Consider the following 14,705-nt stretch of genomic DNA (forward strand, 5'->3'; position numbering starts at 1 on the left):
CTGGAAAATGAAGAGCTCTGTCTACAATCCTGTCCACTTTTCAAAAAAATAAACACCTATTTTAAAATATCAAAGCATAAAGATTTTAGTAAAAGAAAGGTGGTAAGCAAGCAGTGGGGACATCTGAATGAGCCCTCAAAAAACAAAACCCCAAACAACTCGGCTACCAAGTTTTCAAGGCACAAATAAAGCGAAAATTCTGACCAATACCTCCAAGTACTCGGAGATGTGTTAGAAATTGTTATTTTGGAAGAGCAAACATAAACATGTGATATTATTATAGATCACAACCACTTAAAATCTATGCTATATAATTAGTTGTGCACCGTATGTTGAGGTAACAGCAAATACTGTCATTTAGCAAATTATTTCCCCTTCCAAGACTGGACATTTCAGAGCAGTCTGTTTCTATTACTCTTGGCTAAAGTCGTAATTAATTAGAATTTGGGGTATAATGTTAATTGGGTCGATGTGGTAAAAGCTGTCAGGCCACGGCAGTGATGGAAGTCTCTTTCTTTTAAGGTGGGATTAAAAGGATAGAAGTCTTATGTCTTCCTAAAGCTTTCCAAAAGCTAATATGGGAACAGTGATAGGCTGACATTTAACATTTGGATTGAAATTCACTAAGTCACCATCTGAATATTTCAGGAATTTAGTAAAACATAAATTCTTAATCATGTCTTCGTTATGATCAAGAATGATATTAATAGCAAAAAAGGAGTAAGTTTTACCAATTATTAAGACACTCAGTGGTCTTGGCTCTGGGTAGTAACTTGTGAGTTTGAGATGAAAGTCAATACATTCTATTTCAATTCCCCAGACTCTACTGTACTCCCAATACCAAAAGGCAATTATGGCACTGGGGAACTTTTCTATTTACCTCACTACATGGAGGAGCTGTTTTTCTCCGAAATAATTGATGTTTTCTCAAATCCGTTAATCACCGCAAAATCAAAGCCAAGATCTGGACTTACCCCCAAACTGACAATGCTCAAAAGAGATCAGTAATAGATGCTTCCTTGTTTTAACTGAAAACCACGAAACTGTACTCTATGCATTTACCAGTAGCCAACGTTATAGAAATAGTTTAAAACAGGAGAGGGAGTACGCAACTCTTTTGAGTTAAATATCTGCAAGTCTGGCTAAAAATTAAATTTCTTCTGTTCTCGTTTTTGTGGGTTTTTTCCCCCTACAATCCCACAGAAAGTGGTTCATTGCTTTTAGAACAAAGTAAGTTGATTTTAGAACTTTCGTAGGTGAAGAAAACCTGTTAGAACTTGAAGACCTTTCTAAGGCACCATGGTGTCAGCTGCTGGGCGTAGGCACCTCTGCCCAGAAAACCTCCCGCGCACAGGGCAGGGAGCTGGAGCTGTGCAGCTGGCCGCGGCTGATGGCCTAGACGCGCTGCCTCTTGTCCAGCACCTGCTCCCGGCTGCCCCGTGCCCCTGTGTGTCTGGGCAGCGGGCAGGAGGCCAGCGACTCCCAGAGCCTGCAGCCACATGGGTGCCTCGGGCCTGGCACTCTCCAAGAAGAGCCAGGCCTCTGCCCAGCGCCGCCTTCCCACCCGAGGGGGAAGGCCTGGCACAGACCAAGTGGGCGCTCCCAGCAACTACGGATGACCGGGGCAGGACAACAAAGCCGCCAGCTCGCGGCAGCCCCAGCAATGATCCTCCAGGGCTAACCTGGCCGAGGAGAAGAGGGAACCCTCCCCGCGATGGCCCCCCAGAGACGGGCCCTTCACCTTAGTGTTCTTGTTGATATAACGCTCATTAAAATTTGCACCTGTAATGTTAAGAACTCTTCTTAAAAATAAATATTAAAGGGTGCTAACTCATTGGAGTTGCAGTAGAGGCCACCCCCCCAAAAAAATTTCTAAGAGGTCTACACTTGTTTTCTCCATAAATAAATTCTGATATGTTGAATAAGTTGGATGATTCATTATCTTTACTGTTTATGAACATTAATAAATGCCACTCCCAAACAAATCTAAATATGGTCAAATCTGGAGTTTTCATACAAATGGAGAAAGTAATGCTAGAGATACACCTTTGCTTACTTACTTTCAGTTAGGGACTTGGTGCATAATATATGTATTTATTTTTAGCACAGGTTTATTGTCTTAAAATAATATTAAACCTGAGTTAAAATTTCTTAGCAGAAGATGAATGATGCTAAAAGACTGGGAAGAGAAGAAGGTCATTTGAAGTCTTCTAGCTGGCAGGAGAAAAGCAAAGTAGGGCTTAAAAGCTGGCTGGGGGATTGTCTGTAGATGGATGATTCACATACAGATAATTCAGTGTGAGGTTAGGAACTTCTGAGAGTAGACGCTGGTGAAATATCAAGCAGGAAATGTAGCTTAGTACTTTGGCTTTCTAACAGGATCTTCTGGAGATGAAATTGGTTGAAAGAGTCAAGACTGAAATTTTCATACTCTAACATCTATAATACTTATTTTGTATCCACCCTATGTGAGCTCCGATTCATCCTTGCCACCAATGATGCTGTAGGGACCAGCATTTCCCTCCTTTATAGGTGAAGAACCTAAAGTCTGCAGAGGGTTAAGCTCTTGTCAAAGGTCAAGCTGCAAGTGGCGGAGACAGATGTGAATCTGTCTGGTATCCAAGTCCATGTTATCAGTTACTAAAAATGATGCCCCTCTTACTATAACAGAGGTTCTTAACCTGCTATCCTAAATCTGATGTCCATAGGGAGGTTCAATACTAAACAAAATTTCATATTAATGTGAATTCTTTCCCCCTCAGTAAAACAGTACTAGTTTTATCAGAGACTCAAAGGGATGAACAACCAAAGAAAGGTAAGAAATAATGGAGTTGAGCAACAAACAAAACCAAAAAAAAAAAAAAAAAAAAAAAAGGAATTTTTTAAAAAACCAAGACAAATGTAAAAATATGGATTTAAGTTTATGCCTAAAAGTACACAGTAGTAGTGCCCTGGCAGGAGAACAGCAAACAGCTCTGGAGCGCTAAAATGCAGCAAGTTTGAAACGTATCACAGGGTGACTATGTTCCCTGGTGAGTCAGAGCAGCAGGAGCTGCAGAAAGATGGGGCACAGGAAGGGCACCTCTCCGGGGGGTCTGGGTTACTCAGGTCACACTGTGTTCTTCACAGCACCGTACCCCAGAGCAATACTGAAAAATGGAGTGAGGTCTGGGCAGGGGAAGGTGATAAGACGGTAATGGGCACAGAAACCCTATCATGTGAAGAAGAACTGAGTGACTTCGCAGCAACGGCTCGGAGAAGAAAACACACCATATAAAAGACTGTTACATCCATCATGTAGAACAAGTCAGATCCAGAGCGCAGGAAGAGGCAGAGACTAAACTGGTTCGTAAAGGGAAGAACTGTGTACAACAGGTAACTGGTAACTCTGGTCTCTGCAAGTGGTAAAGCAAAGCGGTCGGCAGTGACCAAAGTTGGGTTTAAGGGAAACGTTTCAAGAGTCCTCATAGGAAAAGCTAGGAACCTACGTTAAGAAATGTCCTTCTAAAGTCCTGATATAAAACTCGGTTTGTTGGGGCTGCTGGAAGACCGTGCACCAGAAAATTTGTGAACATTACTATTGCGTTGAAAAGAAATGTCTCAATAGAGGACCTTTACATTCTCTTAAATTTCTTAATACAGAGCGAGAGCAACCCATACCACGTGGCATATTACAGCATCATCCAGGGAAGTGAATCCCTCTTAGACAAACAGTATTATCAGAATGCGTATTAGTAGAAACCTTAACACAACATGAATTTCTAGAATAATGACACATTTCTGAGGGGTCTTTCAGAAACACAGGTATTCTCAAGAGCTTTAGAAATGCTAACCTTTGAAGATTTCTGATTCACAAGGTGCAATGGGAAAGATGCCTGTGTTACCAGTTCCTGATAAACGCAGGAGGGTAGAAATAAGAGGAACCTCAGAGGCCAGTGGAGCCATGTGGGCATGTTCCTGGTTTCCCCCAGAACCAGGCCTGAAAGAGTCAGGGAGACTGAGCAAACACTAATGAACTCTGGCAATCTTGCTGGTGAGTGAGAGAGCTCTGTAAATACACATTCACACACACATTCTCTCCATCCTCCCCCCAACCCCCCGGCCCCACTACACATACTGAAGAAAACCCACGTGCTTACTGTCATTTCGGAGGAAATTGTTGAGCAGTTGGAAAAGAGGAAAACTATCCCAGGAGTCTTGTGGTTGGGCTTCCAGTGCGGTATCCATATCCACTGTGAATAAAGCCCAAAATTTCTCTGCATGCTCTGCCAATAAATCAGGCCACCAAGCAAATGCCTGTGAGAGGATAAAAATAATGTGAAATTAGATGACTTCTTAGAAATACACACAAATATTGTGCCACTTGAAAACATGTCACGGAAAGTGAAATTGTAGTAGAATGTTGTACAATAGGGTATCACATTTTAGAATATTTCTTACAGAAAAAAGAGATATTAGAAATACATAAAACATCATAGTCATTATGCTTAAATAATGAGATACAAAAATTTTATTTTATATATTTTTCAAATGTTCTAAAGTAAACATATATTTTTAAAATAAAGCAGTAAAAGTCATTTTGCATTTTTTTAAAGATTTTATTTATTTATTCATGATAGACACACACAGAGAGAGAGAGAGAGAGAGAGAGAGGCAGAGACACAGGCAGAGGGAGAAGCCGGCTCCATGCAGGGAGCCCGACGAGGGACTCGATCCCAGGACTCCATCACACCCTGGCTGGGCTGAAGGCAGCGCTAAACCGCTGAGCCACCCAGGGATCCCATCATTTTGCATTTTTATTCTATTTTAGATTTTTTATTTTATTCAATGCCACATTTGCTTATCTAAAATTTGTGTATAAAATTTCTTCTCACGTTTGAAAAATATTGCTTTTTATTTGTAGTACTTTAAAAAATAAATCTCAGGTCTCAAATACACTTTCATAGAGAGATTTCTTGACCCTCTCCTGTAAATTAGGTAGGTACTCTGGTAGGTAGGTAGTCTGATTTAGTCTTACATAGTCTCTCTGATGCTTAGCATATTAATTTCCCAAGTCTTGGCATTACATATATGACCATATATGTGAATATTTTAATTTCTGCCTCTTAGACTGTAAACACAAGAAAGAACAAGTCTGTATATGTTCTGTTTATTACTTTATACTCAGCAAGACATTTTCTAATGCCTTTTAGGTAATGGCAATAATCACCTTAAAAAAATCTTTAGATGAGTGAAAATAATATTTACTTTTTAGATAGTTCTTGAAAACAATGTGGTCTGATGATGGATCACAGCACCAATACCATCTGCCCATGGAATCTAGCAGAAGGCCTGATTTCCCATGGTCCCTGCCAGCCAGTGGGCCCATAAACCCTACTAACCAGCCCACCAAGAATTTCTTGGTGGGCTGACTGGTAAAGGGTTTTCCCTGAGAAAGCCAGTCTGTAAAGACTACAAGAGATGACTGCTTCTTCAAATGTGCAGACACCAACACAAGTCTAAGGACCATAAGGATCAAAGAAATATGATAACCATCAAAAGAACAAAATAAAGCTCCAGTGGTGCCCCTGGGTGGCTTAGCCAGTTATGTGTCTGACTAGGGCTCGGGTCATGATCTCAAGGTCCTGGGAACAAGTCTCATGTTGGGCTCCACACTCAGCATGGATCTGCTTCTCCTTCTTCCTCTGCTGCTCCCCCTGCTTGTGCTCTCCCTCTCTCAAATCAATAAATAAAATCTTAAAAAAAAAAAAAAAAGCTCAAGTGACCAACCCCGAAGAAATAGAGATCTGTAAAGTCCCTGAAAGAATACAAAAATATTGTCTCAAAGAAGCTCGATGAACTACAAAAGAACACATATGGACAACTAAATAAAATCAGTTAAACAGTATTTTAAAAAATGAGAAGTTCAACAAAGGGACAGAAACCATGAAAGTAACTGAACAAATATTCTGGAACTGAAGAACAATGACTGAAAAATTGAATGAAGAGCTTCAACAGAATTGATCAAGAAGAAAGAATCAATGAACTCAAAGACAAGTAATTTGAAGTTATCTGGTCAGAGAAACAACAACAATAAAAGAATGAAAGGGAAAGGGGAAGAAAGCTTATTTAAAAAAATAGTGGTTGAAAACCTCCCAAACCTGGATAGGATTGAGATAAACAAAAATGAAAACACAACATACCAACATTTATGGGTTGCAGTAAAAGCAGCACTAAGAAGGAAATTTATAGCAATAAACATTCATATTAAAAAAGAAAAAAGATCTCACAACAACCTCCTGTTACACCTCAAGAAACTAGAAAAAGAAGGACAGACTAAGTTTGAAGTTAGGAGAAGAAAGAACATAATTAAGATTAGAGCTTAAATAAATGAAATGGAGAATACAAAACAATAGAAGAGATCAATGAAACTAAGAGTTAAGTTTCTTAACAAATACTATCAACAAAACTTTTGACTAATAAAAAGACAGAAAATTTGAATAAATAATAAATGAAATGACATTACAACCAATACCACAGGAATAAAAAAGATCATAAGAAACCATTATCCAGGATTTTCTTGAACATGACCTAAAAAACACAAACAAAAGCAAAAATACATCAAAAGGGCTACATCAAACGAAAAAGCTTCTGCATGGCAAAGAAAATCCATCAACAAAATGAAAAGGCAACTTATGGAATGGGAGAAAATATTTGCAAGAAGTTGAACTAATAAAGGATTAATATCCACAGTGTATAAAGAACTCCTACAACTCAACAGCATGAGAACCCCAAATCATCTGATTAAAAGTCGGGCAAAGACCTGAATGGATATTTCTCTGAAGAAGCCCTACAAATGGCCAACAGCTATATGGAAAGGTCCTCAACATCATTAATCACAATTTGATTTTCAAATATAAATCAAAACCACAATGAGCTATCGTCTCACACCTATTAGGATGGCTATTACATATATATATATATATGTATATATATATATATATATATATATATATATATATATATATATATATAAAAAGGTAAGTTTTATTGAAGTTGTAGGGAAAAGAGAAGTTCTTGTATACTGTTGGTGAGAATGCAAGTTGCTACAGCCACTATAGTAAACAGTATGGAGGTTCCCCCCTCCCCAAAAAAAAAATAGAAGTACCATATGCTCCAGCAATCCCACATCTGAATATACGCCTGGAGGAGCTGAAATCAGAATCTCCGAGATATCTGCATTGCCATGGTCACTGCACCATTATTTACAATAGCTAAGACATGGAATCAACCTATATGTCCATCAACAGATGAATGAATGGATCAAGAAAATACAATGTCTATAAACAATGGAGTATTTTTCAGCCTTAAAAAGGAAGGAAATCACGCCATTTTCAACAGCATGGTTAAGTCTAGAGGATGTCATGCTGAGCGAAATACTCCAGACACAGAAGGACAAACACCATATGACCTCACTTAAATGAGGAATCTAGAACAGTCAAATACCTAGGAGCAGAGAGTAGAATGGTGGTTTCAGAGGGGAGAACGGCTTGGGGAGCGTGAAACAGGGAGGAATTAGTGAAACGGTGCAAAGACTTGGTTATACTGGACGAACAAGTCTAGCGCCCACAGCTAACGGTGCTGCCTTACACACTCAGCATTTTGCTTAGAGGCTGTATCTCGTGTTAAGTGCTCTTACCACATTCACACCAAGTAATGCGGATTTCTCTGGGTATAGCGTCTGTTTTGTTTTCGATTTGCATTTCTCTAATTATGAGTTCAAACATTTTTTCATAGGTGTAAGGGCTCTCTTTATACCGTTTTTAGTGAATTGCTTTTTTGGGTCTTTCCCCCACTTAAATTCTTTTTTTTATTAAGTCAACTCTATACCTAACATGGGGCTTGAACTCATGATCCCAAGATCAAGAGCACATACTCTACCGACTGAGTCATTCAGGTACCCACTTTTTCCTCTTTTTAAATTTACCGTTTGCTACTTACTTTTTAACCAAATAACTACAAAACATCCTACTTCTGTGATACAGAAATTTTTATTATTCTTCCAATTAGAATTAATCACTTAAGAAAGGACTTGTCATACTATGGCTGGAGAAGTCAACATTTACTTTCAAGAACTTTCTAGGAACCTATCAGATACACGGTTGTGAAATTTCATTAATTCCTTCTTTTTAAAAAAAAAGATTTTATTTATTCATGAGAGACAAGAGAGAGACACAGAGACAGAGGAAGAGGGAGAAGCAGGCTCCCTGCAGGGAGCCTGATGCGGGACTTGATCCCAGGACACCGGGGTCATGCCCTGGGTCAAAGACAGACCCTCGACCACTGAGCCACCCAAGCGTCCCTAGTTCCGTGCTTTTAATTTATTTTCACAGTAAGAGTATAAAGTGTGATGAAAGGTTCTACATTTTGATGATATATGTTCAGAGAGAACATAGTAACACACAAAGGGTTGCAGAAGGGGAGGTGGGCGGGGGATGGGGTGACTGCGTGACGGGCACTGAGGGGGGCACTCGATGGGATGAGCACTGGGTGTTAGACTGTATGCTGGCAAACTGAATTTAAATAAAATACTTAGATTAAAAAGAAGTAGCTTCAGGATGGCAAGATGTCACCATCAACTCAAAGTTTCCATTCTGTTTTGCAGACGTGTGTGTCTGTGTCTCAAACTGTATCCCTGATGAATGTAAGCCAGTCTGCGGTGAACGCTCCTTGTTTTCCTCAAGATGACTAGAGAAAGCATTAAGCCGTCACAAAAGCAAGGCTGTTACCTTGAGAACACGGGGTGGACTCTACACCTATCCCCTCATCCTTTCTGCCATCCTTTCTGCTGGGTGGCGGTCACCTCAACCTGGACTGTTAGTGAGAGGAGAGCGTGAATAGCGGCCTCCCTCGAGGGCCACTTCCTGAGAGACGGTGGAGGCTCCACAGCACCAGGGTCTCCACCGGGGAGAAGAAAACCCCACTCAGAAACACATCCATCCGCAGGGCACCAATCAAGCCGTGATTATCTGGGTTAAAGTGATCCCGACTCTAATGCTAAGCCACTAATTAGCGTAAACGAAATGGCAGAGGCAGAAGGCAGTGTTTAATTTGATTAAGAGGGAAATACAAAACAAAACTTGATTATCATCCTTCAGCCACACCATTCCTATCAAAGTCCTATAACAATAAGGAAAAATCTCACACGGTGAAAACAATGTATGGGGCAAGGTGACAATACCCTGGACGCTGCGTCTGTTTCCTGAGTGTCACTGGAAACAGTGGCAGGTAAGAACGGATCCTGAAACTGGAGGTGAGTCCTGAGCTCCTGCACCTGGTGGGGAGCCCTGAGGCTGTGGGCGAACCAGTTCCCTGGGCGGATTTCCATTTCCTCATCCGCAAACCGCCAACTTGTCCTGACTCCCCCCAGGTTGCTGTGAAGATTCAGTGAATAGGGAAATCTCTTGCTCTACAAAAGTCAAAATCTAATCACTATCAGCAATTACAGAGATGAATTGAAATGCAGGCACATCTTATGGGAGCTTAGATGTTTTTTGTGCCAACTATTGTCCTAAAGGCTTTTTATATGTTATTTTAACCTTCAGACAACACTTCCAGAAAGGTAGATAGAGTAATTACCCTTATTTTCTATTGTAGCAAACTCAGAGCGATTAAACGACTTGCCCAGAGTCATACAGTTGGTCGGTGACAGAACAGTGATTTGAATCCAGGTCAGCTGGAGCACAGAAATCAAGCTCCCTCACATGCAGATTCTTAATTAACTATATGCAGCCCGTACCCTGCGTACGCATCTGTACGTCCATCATGTTTTGTAGATCAGACCACCGTTAATGTCCTGGGATTTTTCTTGCCAGAGCATCTATTCCTATCTTATTTCTTTGTATCTTTCTTGATTTCTTGGAGGTCAGAGGCTTTTGATTACTTTTACCCTCAAAATATAGTTAAGATTCGTAATTTACAACAAAAAAGAGGATGGCTGCATAAATGAGCAAAAACAGCGAATTTGATTTTGGAATGCAGTATATGCTAATCCCCCCCCCCCAAGAAAAGATCAGTTTGCGATCTTGTATTTTTTTTTTTCAATCCTGTATTTTGTAGATGATCCTGAAAGCTCTGGAAATAGTGTAGTATCTAGGATACCTCCCAGCCCCAACATACATACACATGCATGTAACACGGAGAGGCCAGATTCTAGAAATATGTAAGCTCTTTTGAGGAGCTAAGAGAATGGACTCGAGGGTGACACCTAAATCACTTTCAAACTAACCATAAGGTTTTTACAACTCTTTCGATTCAACAAAATCTCTCCCTAGTTGGGATCATACATGAATATAAATATTGAAATAGCCAAATGTGATGATAAACTGAAAATACTTCAAGGGGTATTTCAGGGTAAAATAATATTCTTATTATTATATATTATCATATACACAGTATTAAAAATTACTAAATAATCAACGAAAATTTTTCGTAGGAAATTTATGCCCATAGAAGTTCACATTTGAGAGTCACGGCTGCGAATGGAATTCTGTGGCTATGACTTTGCATCAAAAAGCCACACGCTGGTCATCTTCTTCCAAAATGAGGGATACTTGTTCGATCAGAGGCTAATCTAATCCTAAACCTAAAACCATCTTAAAAAATGTTGGTTTATCTCACCGGCTACCCACACGCAAATACTATGTGCTTAATACAAGCCTATTGTCGTGATTACTGTAATTTAGTTAGTAGTTAAGCAATAAACAGATCTTGTTCATGAACCAATAAGCAGACTTTAAGATGCTCCGTAGGTGTGCATGCTAGTGAGAAGAGGAAGGTCACAAAGAAGCAAAACAAACGGGGAAAAAGGAATCAAATGCCCTTTCTCTTCTTGTTAGAATCCACCCAGTAACACCCTGGTTCAGACACTGGCGTTCATGTGAGCAAACGTGCAGCTATGTGAGTCCACACTGAACTCCCTCCCTCGTCCTGCCTCGGTCGCTGGAGGAGCGTGGGACACATGCGGCTGCAGTGCAAGCTGAATCAGCCACGTGTGGTGTCCTGAGAGCTGTCCATGCAGCAAATACCAAATTATCACAAAACACCCTTTTCGCTTACAGGGTCACCGACACAGTGGACGATATTACACTTAAGACTGCTTTAGGGACCTTAAATCACGCCTCTGGTGTGATAACCTCCAACAAACTAGCAACCTGAACTGCGCTTGTGTAGATCACGGGGCCCTTCTCCTGATCTTTTCAACGCTGCATCCCCTTGGGCGGCGTGCTAGGCACACAAGACAGCAAGGAAAGGAAGAGGACGGATGCAAGGGACGTCTCCAGGCTTGCACCGTCACCATCCCCTCTGCATTTACATCTCTGCTGCCTGGTGTGAACCCTGGCAGCGGAACCAGGGGAGGACAACCATCCCACCCCTGTATTTACTGAGAAAGAGCAACGTGGTTCCCTGCAAAGTGCCCAGGGTGGAGTCCCGTCACTGACCTCCTGCCATGTGCGCTAAGTTGCTCAACGTTTGCGGGTTAGTTTTCCTACGGGTCAGATGGCGTACGTGGGGATGGTGTGCTGGCGAGAGCCCGGGCTTCCTCATGAGCATCGGGACCTCCTGGCGTCATCACAGCGAGTGGCCCTGAGATAGGTGGCTGACGGACTGGTTTGCCTAAATTTCTGGCCAGGCACAGTCTAGTCACTGGAATATGGAGACGGCTTTCAAGATTTTCTGGGAAGGATCCTAAGCTATCTTTTTTTAAAGAGAAAACAAACTCAGAAAAAAGCCTGAGAGAAGAGGTGGAGAGGCCACTGGAGGGAAGGGAGGACTAGCTTATAAGCCAGTCGCTGTCAAAAATGTGAAGGACGTGAAAACTGCTTGAGTGGGAAATTGCTGAAAGACAGAAACAACCTCTTAGCCGTGGATGTGAACTACCACTGGGAGAGAGCAGGTGAAGGTAAGGGAAGCCTGCACAAGAGCCAAAGGGAGGGCTCTGCGAGGCAGACGCGGTGACCTCCTCGACGGAGCTGAGCCAGGCGCTCCCTCGTGGAGTCAAGAGACTCCAGCTTGAACATCCAGCAGAAGAAAGATCAGTGCAGAGTTCAGTCTACCAATTCACTCTGGAAATGATTCTAGAATCAGACCAATTCACTCCCCAGGACTGTTCGGAAGAAAAGTTGGATCTTCTGGTGAAAAAAAGACAAAGGCAAGACAGGTGGCTGGCTCAGCCAGTAGAGCGTGTGACTCTTGATCTGGGGATTGTGAACTTGAGCCCCATGTTGGGTGTAGAGATTACTTAAAATAAAAATCTTAAAAAAAAAAAAAAAAGAAGAAAAGAAAAAGGCAAAAGGAAAAAGGGATGAAACCAAATTATCAAAATCCTTTCAGATGGCCTTAATTATGCAAGCAAGTATTAATAAGACATATTTACCAAAACACTACAACTCTAAGCCCATTCAGAGAAACAGTGTTTAATTGCAAGGAGGAGAACTAGATTGGCTTTAAGATGAAATAGTGGGATGGGATGCCCGGGTGGCTCAGCGGTTGAGCATCGCACCTGCCTTCGGCCCGGGGCGTAACCCCGGGGTCCTGGGATGGAGTCCCACATCGGGGTCCCTGCAGGAAGCCTGCTTCTCCCTCTGCCTGTGTCTCTGCCTCTCTCTCTCTCTGGGTCTTTTATGAATAAATAAAAATAAATAAATAAATAAAATGAAATAGTGGTTTCTATCTTACTATCACTAAAAGAGTTATCCCATGCTAGAAAAATAGTGAGAACAGTTTTACTCACCTCTCTTCCCTGATGGGTTCCAAGAATTTGGAAGCATTGGGAGATGGAAAATGCCACAGTGTTTGTTACAAAGCATTTTAAAAAGAGGTCATCATAATAGTTCTATATTTCAGCATAAAGAGATATTTATGAGTTATGATTATCTCTGTTCAATAAAGCCAACCCTGTTTTTGTGGATTAGAAAATATTATTTACATTTTAATCGGGTTTGGCTACATTAACAAGCATATAGTGATTGCATGAAGTACACGACATTTAATAATTGCATTTAAAAGACAGGAAAGTAATTATTTTTCTTATGAGGGCAGGAAAATTAAATATTATTTCTGTGAAATGCGTGGGAATGTTAGATGTACCTGCTTAGGTGAAATATACTGCAACTGAATATCCAATCAGAAGTATTTTTTTAATTCAAAAAGGTCTAATACTCTGATGATAATGCCTTTTAACAAAAGACAAAGACCACGCACATATATATCTTATCATATAATCATTTTCATTGTAACATAGCAGTAGTACCAGCCTAGAAAAGATCCTCTTGGGGATTCATTTCGAATTATTGAAGCAGCTGTTTCTTCAGTTTAAAATACAATATCCATAACAAGTTCACACATGACAGATGCAAGGTAAAAACTAGATTCCATAGTGTGAGCTAAAAGCAGATGTTTTGAATGATCATATTTATAACCAGATACAATACATCTTGGTTACCTAGAGTAAGGCTTCATGAATACGCTTTTTTTAAGAATTTGCTTAAAGTGTATTTCCTATAGTTTCTTATGATTTTGAAAACTTGGCTTCATTACATACGAATATTGTATAAATTCTTAAGTAAGCTTTAGGAAAAATTCTTGCCCATTTCGTGTGCTTCTTCAGGAATAAAAGTACTGTTAGAGTGCTGAAATTTGTTATATTTATTTAATTCCATATATTTTCCCCACCCAATTCAAAGTCATAAAACTTTTTTTAAAAAAATAAACTTATGACTATTAGAAAGAGTGGCACTTTTAAGTCTTAGAATAAGCAGTTGGCTGTGGAATTTTACTCCATAGAGTGAACGTTAATAATATGATTAAAACTTTCGAAAACCATAAACAATGCAGGCTTAGTGAAACTTTAAAGAAAAGTCTGATGGTAAGAATTAAATATTAGTTATCAGCCATAGGGTTATGAAGTCTTCTATCTGATTTTGTTAGAGTTTATCACTACTTTTCCTTTTGCATGCTGATTCATTTACATTTCTAAAGTAAAGCAATCACGGCAGGGGGGAGAAGCAAGCAATCTGCCTTCCTGAGATTCCAGCTTCCCTTCTTACTACTTGCACGACTTTGGCAGATCCCATAAGCTGTCCCGTGTTCCTCACAGAGTGACTGTCGTCAGGAACAGATAATACACTATATACTACACAACCCCTTTGTAACATAGAGGAATTGCTATCCAGGAAATGCGCTTAAATGTTCTCAGTTTTTTACACGTTGAACGGGCAGACGTGTATCAAAGTCTGCGGGCAGGCACGTCCCCAGTGCTGTTCTCACCACGGCAAAGCATTATATGTGACTTTATATGACAGTGAAAGCAAGTCATCACCTCTGCATGATGCTCTTCATTCTGCTGCAAGACTTCTATGCAGAGCTCTGCTAGATGAAGAACCTCTTCCAGCTTTCTAGCAGGAGTTGCCTGGTTCATGGTCTCTATGTTAGAAAGAGATCATAATAATGTTACCTTGAAAATCAAAAGCCAAACATATTTCCATGTAAAATGAGGAGACCAGGGTGTGGAAACAGAATAGAAAGCACATTTTTGAGAAACAAGACATACAAAAAATACAAACAAATACATTCTTAAAGAAAAAAAAAAAAAAAACAACAAAACCAGTTCACCACATTGCAGAAAACATTTCACCCGCAAAGCAATCACAGGGAACTGCAAGTGT

General features: G+C 40.4%; 1 protein-coding gene across 4 annotated transcripts in view; it reads right to left on the reverse strand.

Annotated features, from left to right (window-relative positions):
• The window catches only part of CADPS2 (calcium dependent secretion activator 2), a 447,623-nt gene that overhangs the window by 60,762 nt on the left and 372,156 nt on the right, over nt 1-14,705 (reverse strand). For all 4 annotated transcript variants that reach the window (XM_055314464.1, XM_055314463.1, XM_055314462.1 and 1 more), the window contains exons 17-18: nt 14,360-14,463; nt 4,140-4,296 (exon numbers count right to left, since the gene is read on the reverse strand). In XM_055314464.1, coding sequence (XP_055170439.1) covers nt 4,140-4,296; nt 14,360-14,463 — 261 coding nt within the window. The remainder of the gene's footprint in view (nt 1-4,139; nt 4,297-14,359; nt 14,464-14,705) is intronic.

Source organism: Nyctereutes procyonoides, unplaced genomic scaffold (assembly GCF_905146905.1).
Source record: "Nyctereutes procyonoides isolate TBG_1078 unplaced genomic scaffold, NYPRO_anot_genome, whole genome shotgun sequence".
In the NCBI taxonomy this organism is placed as follows: domain Eukaryota; kingdom Metazoa; phylum Chordata; class Mammalia; order Carnivora; family Canidae; genus Nyctereutes; species Nyctereutes procyonoides.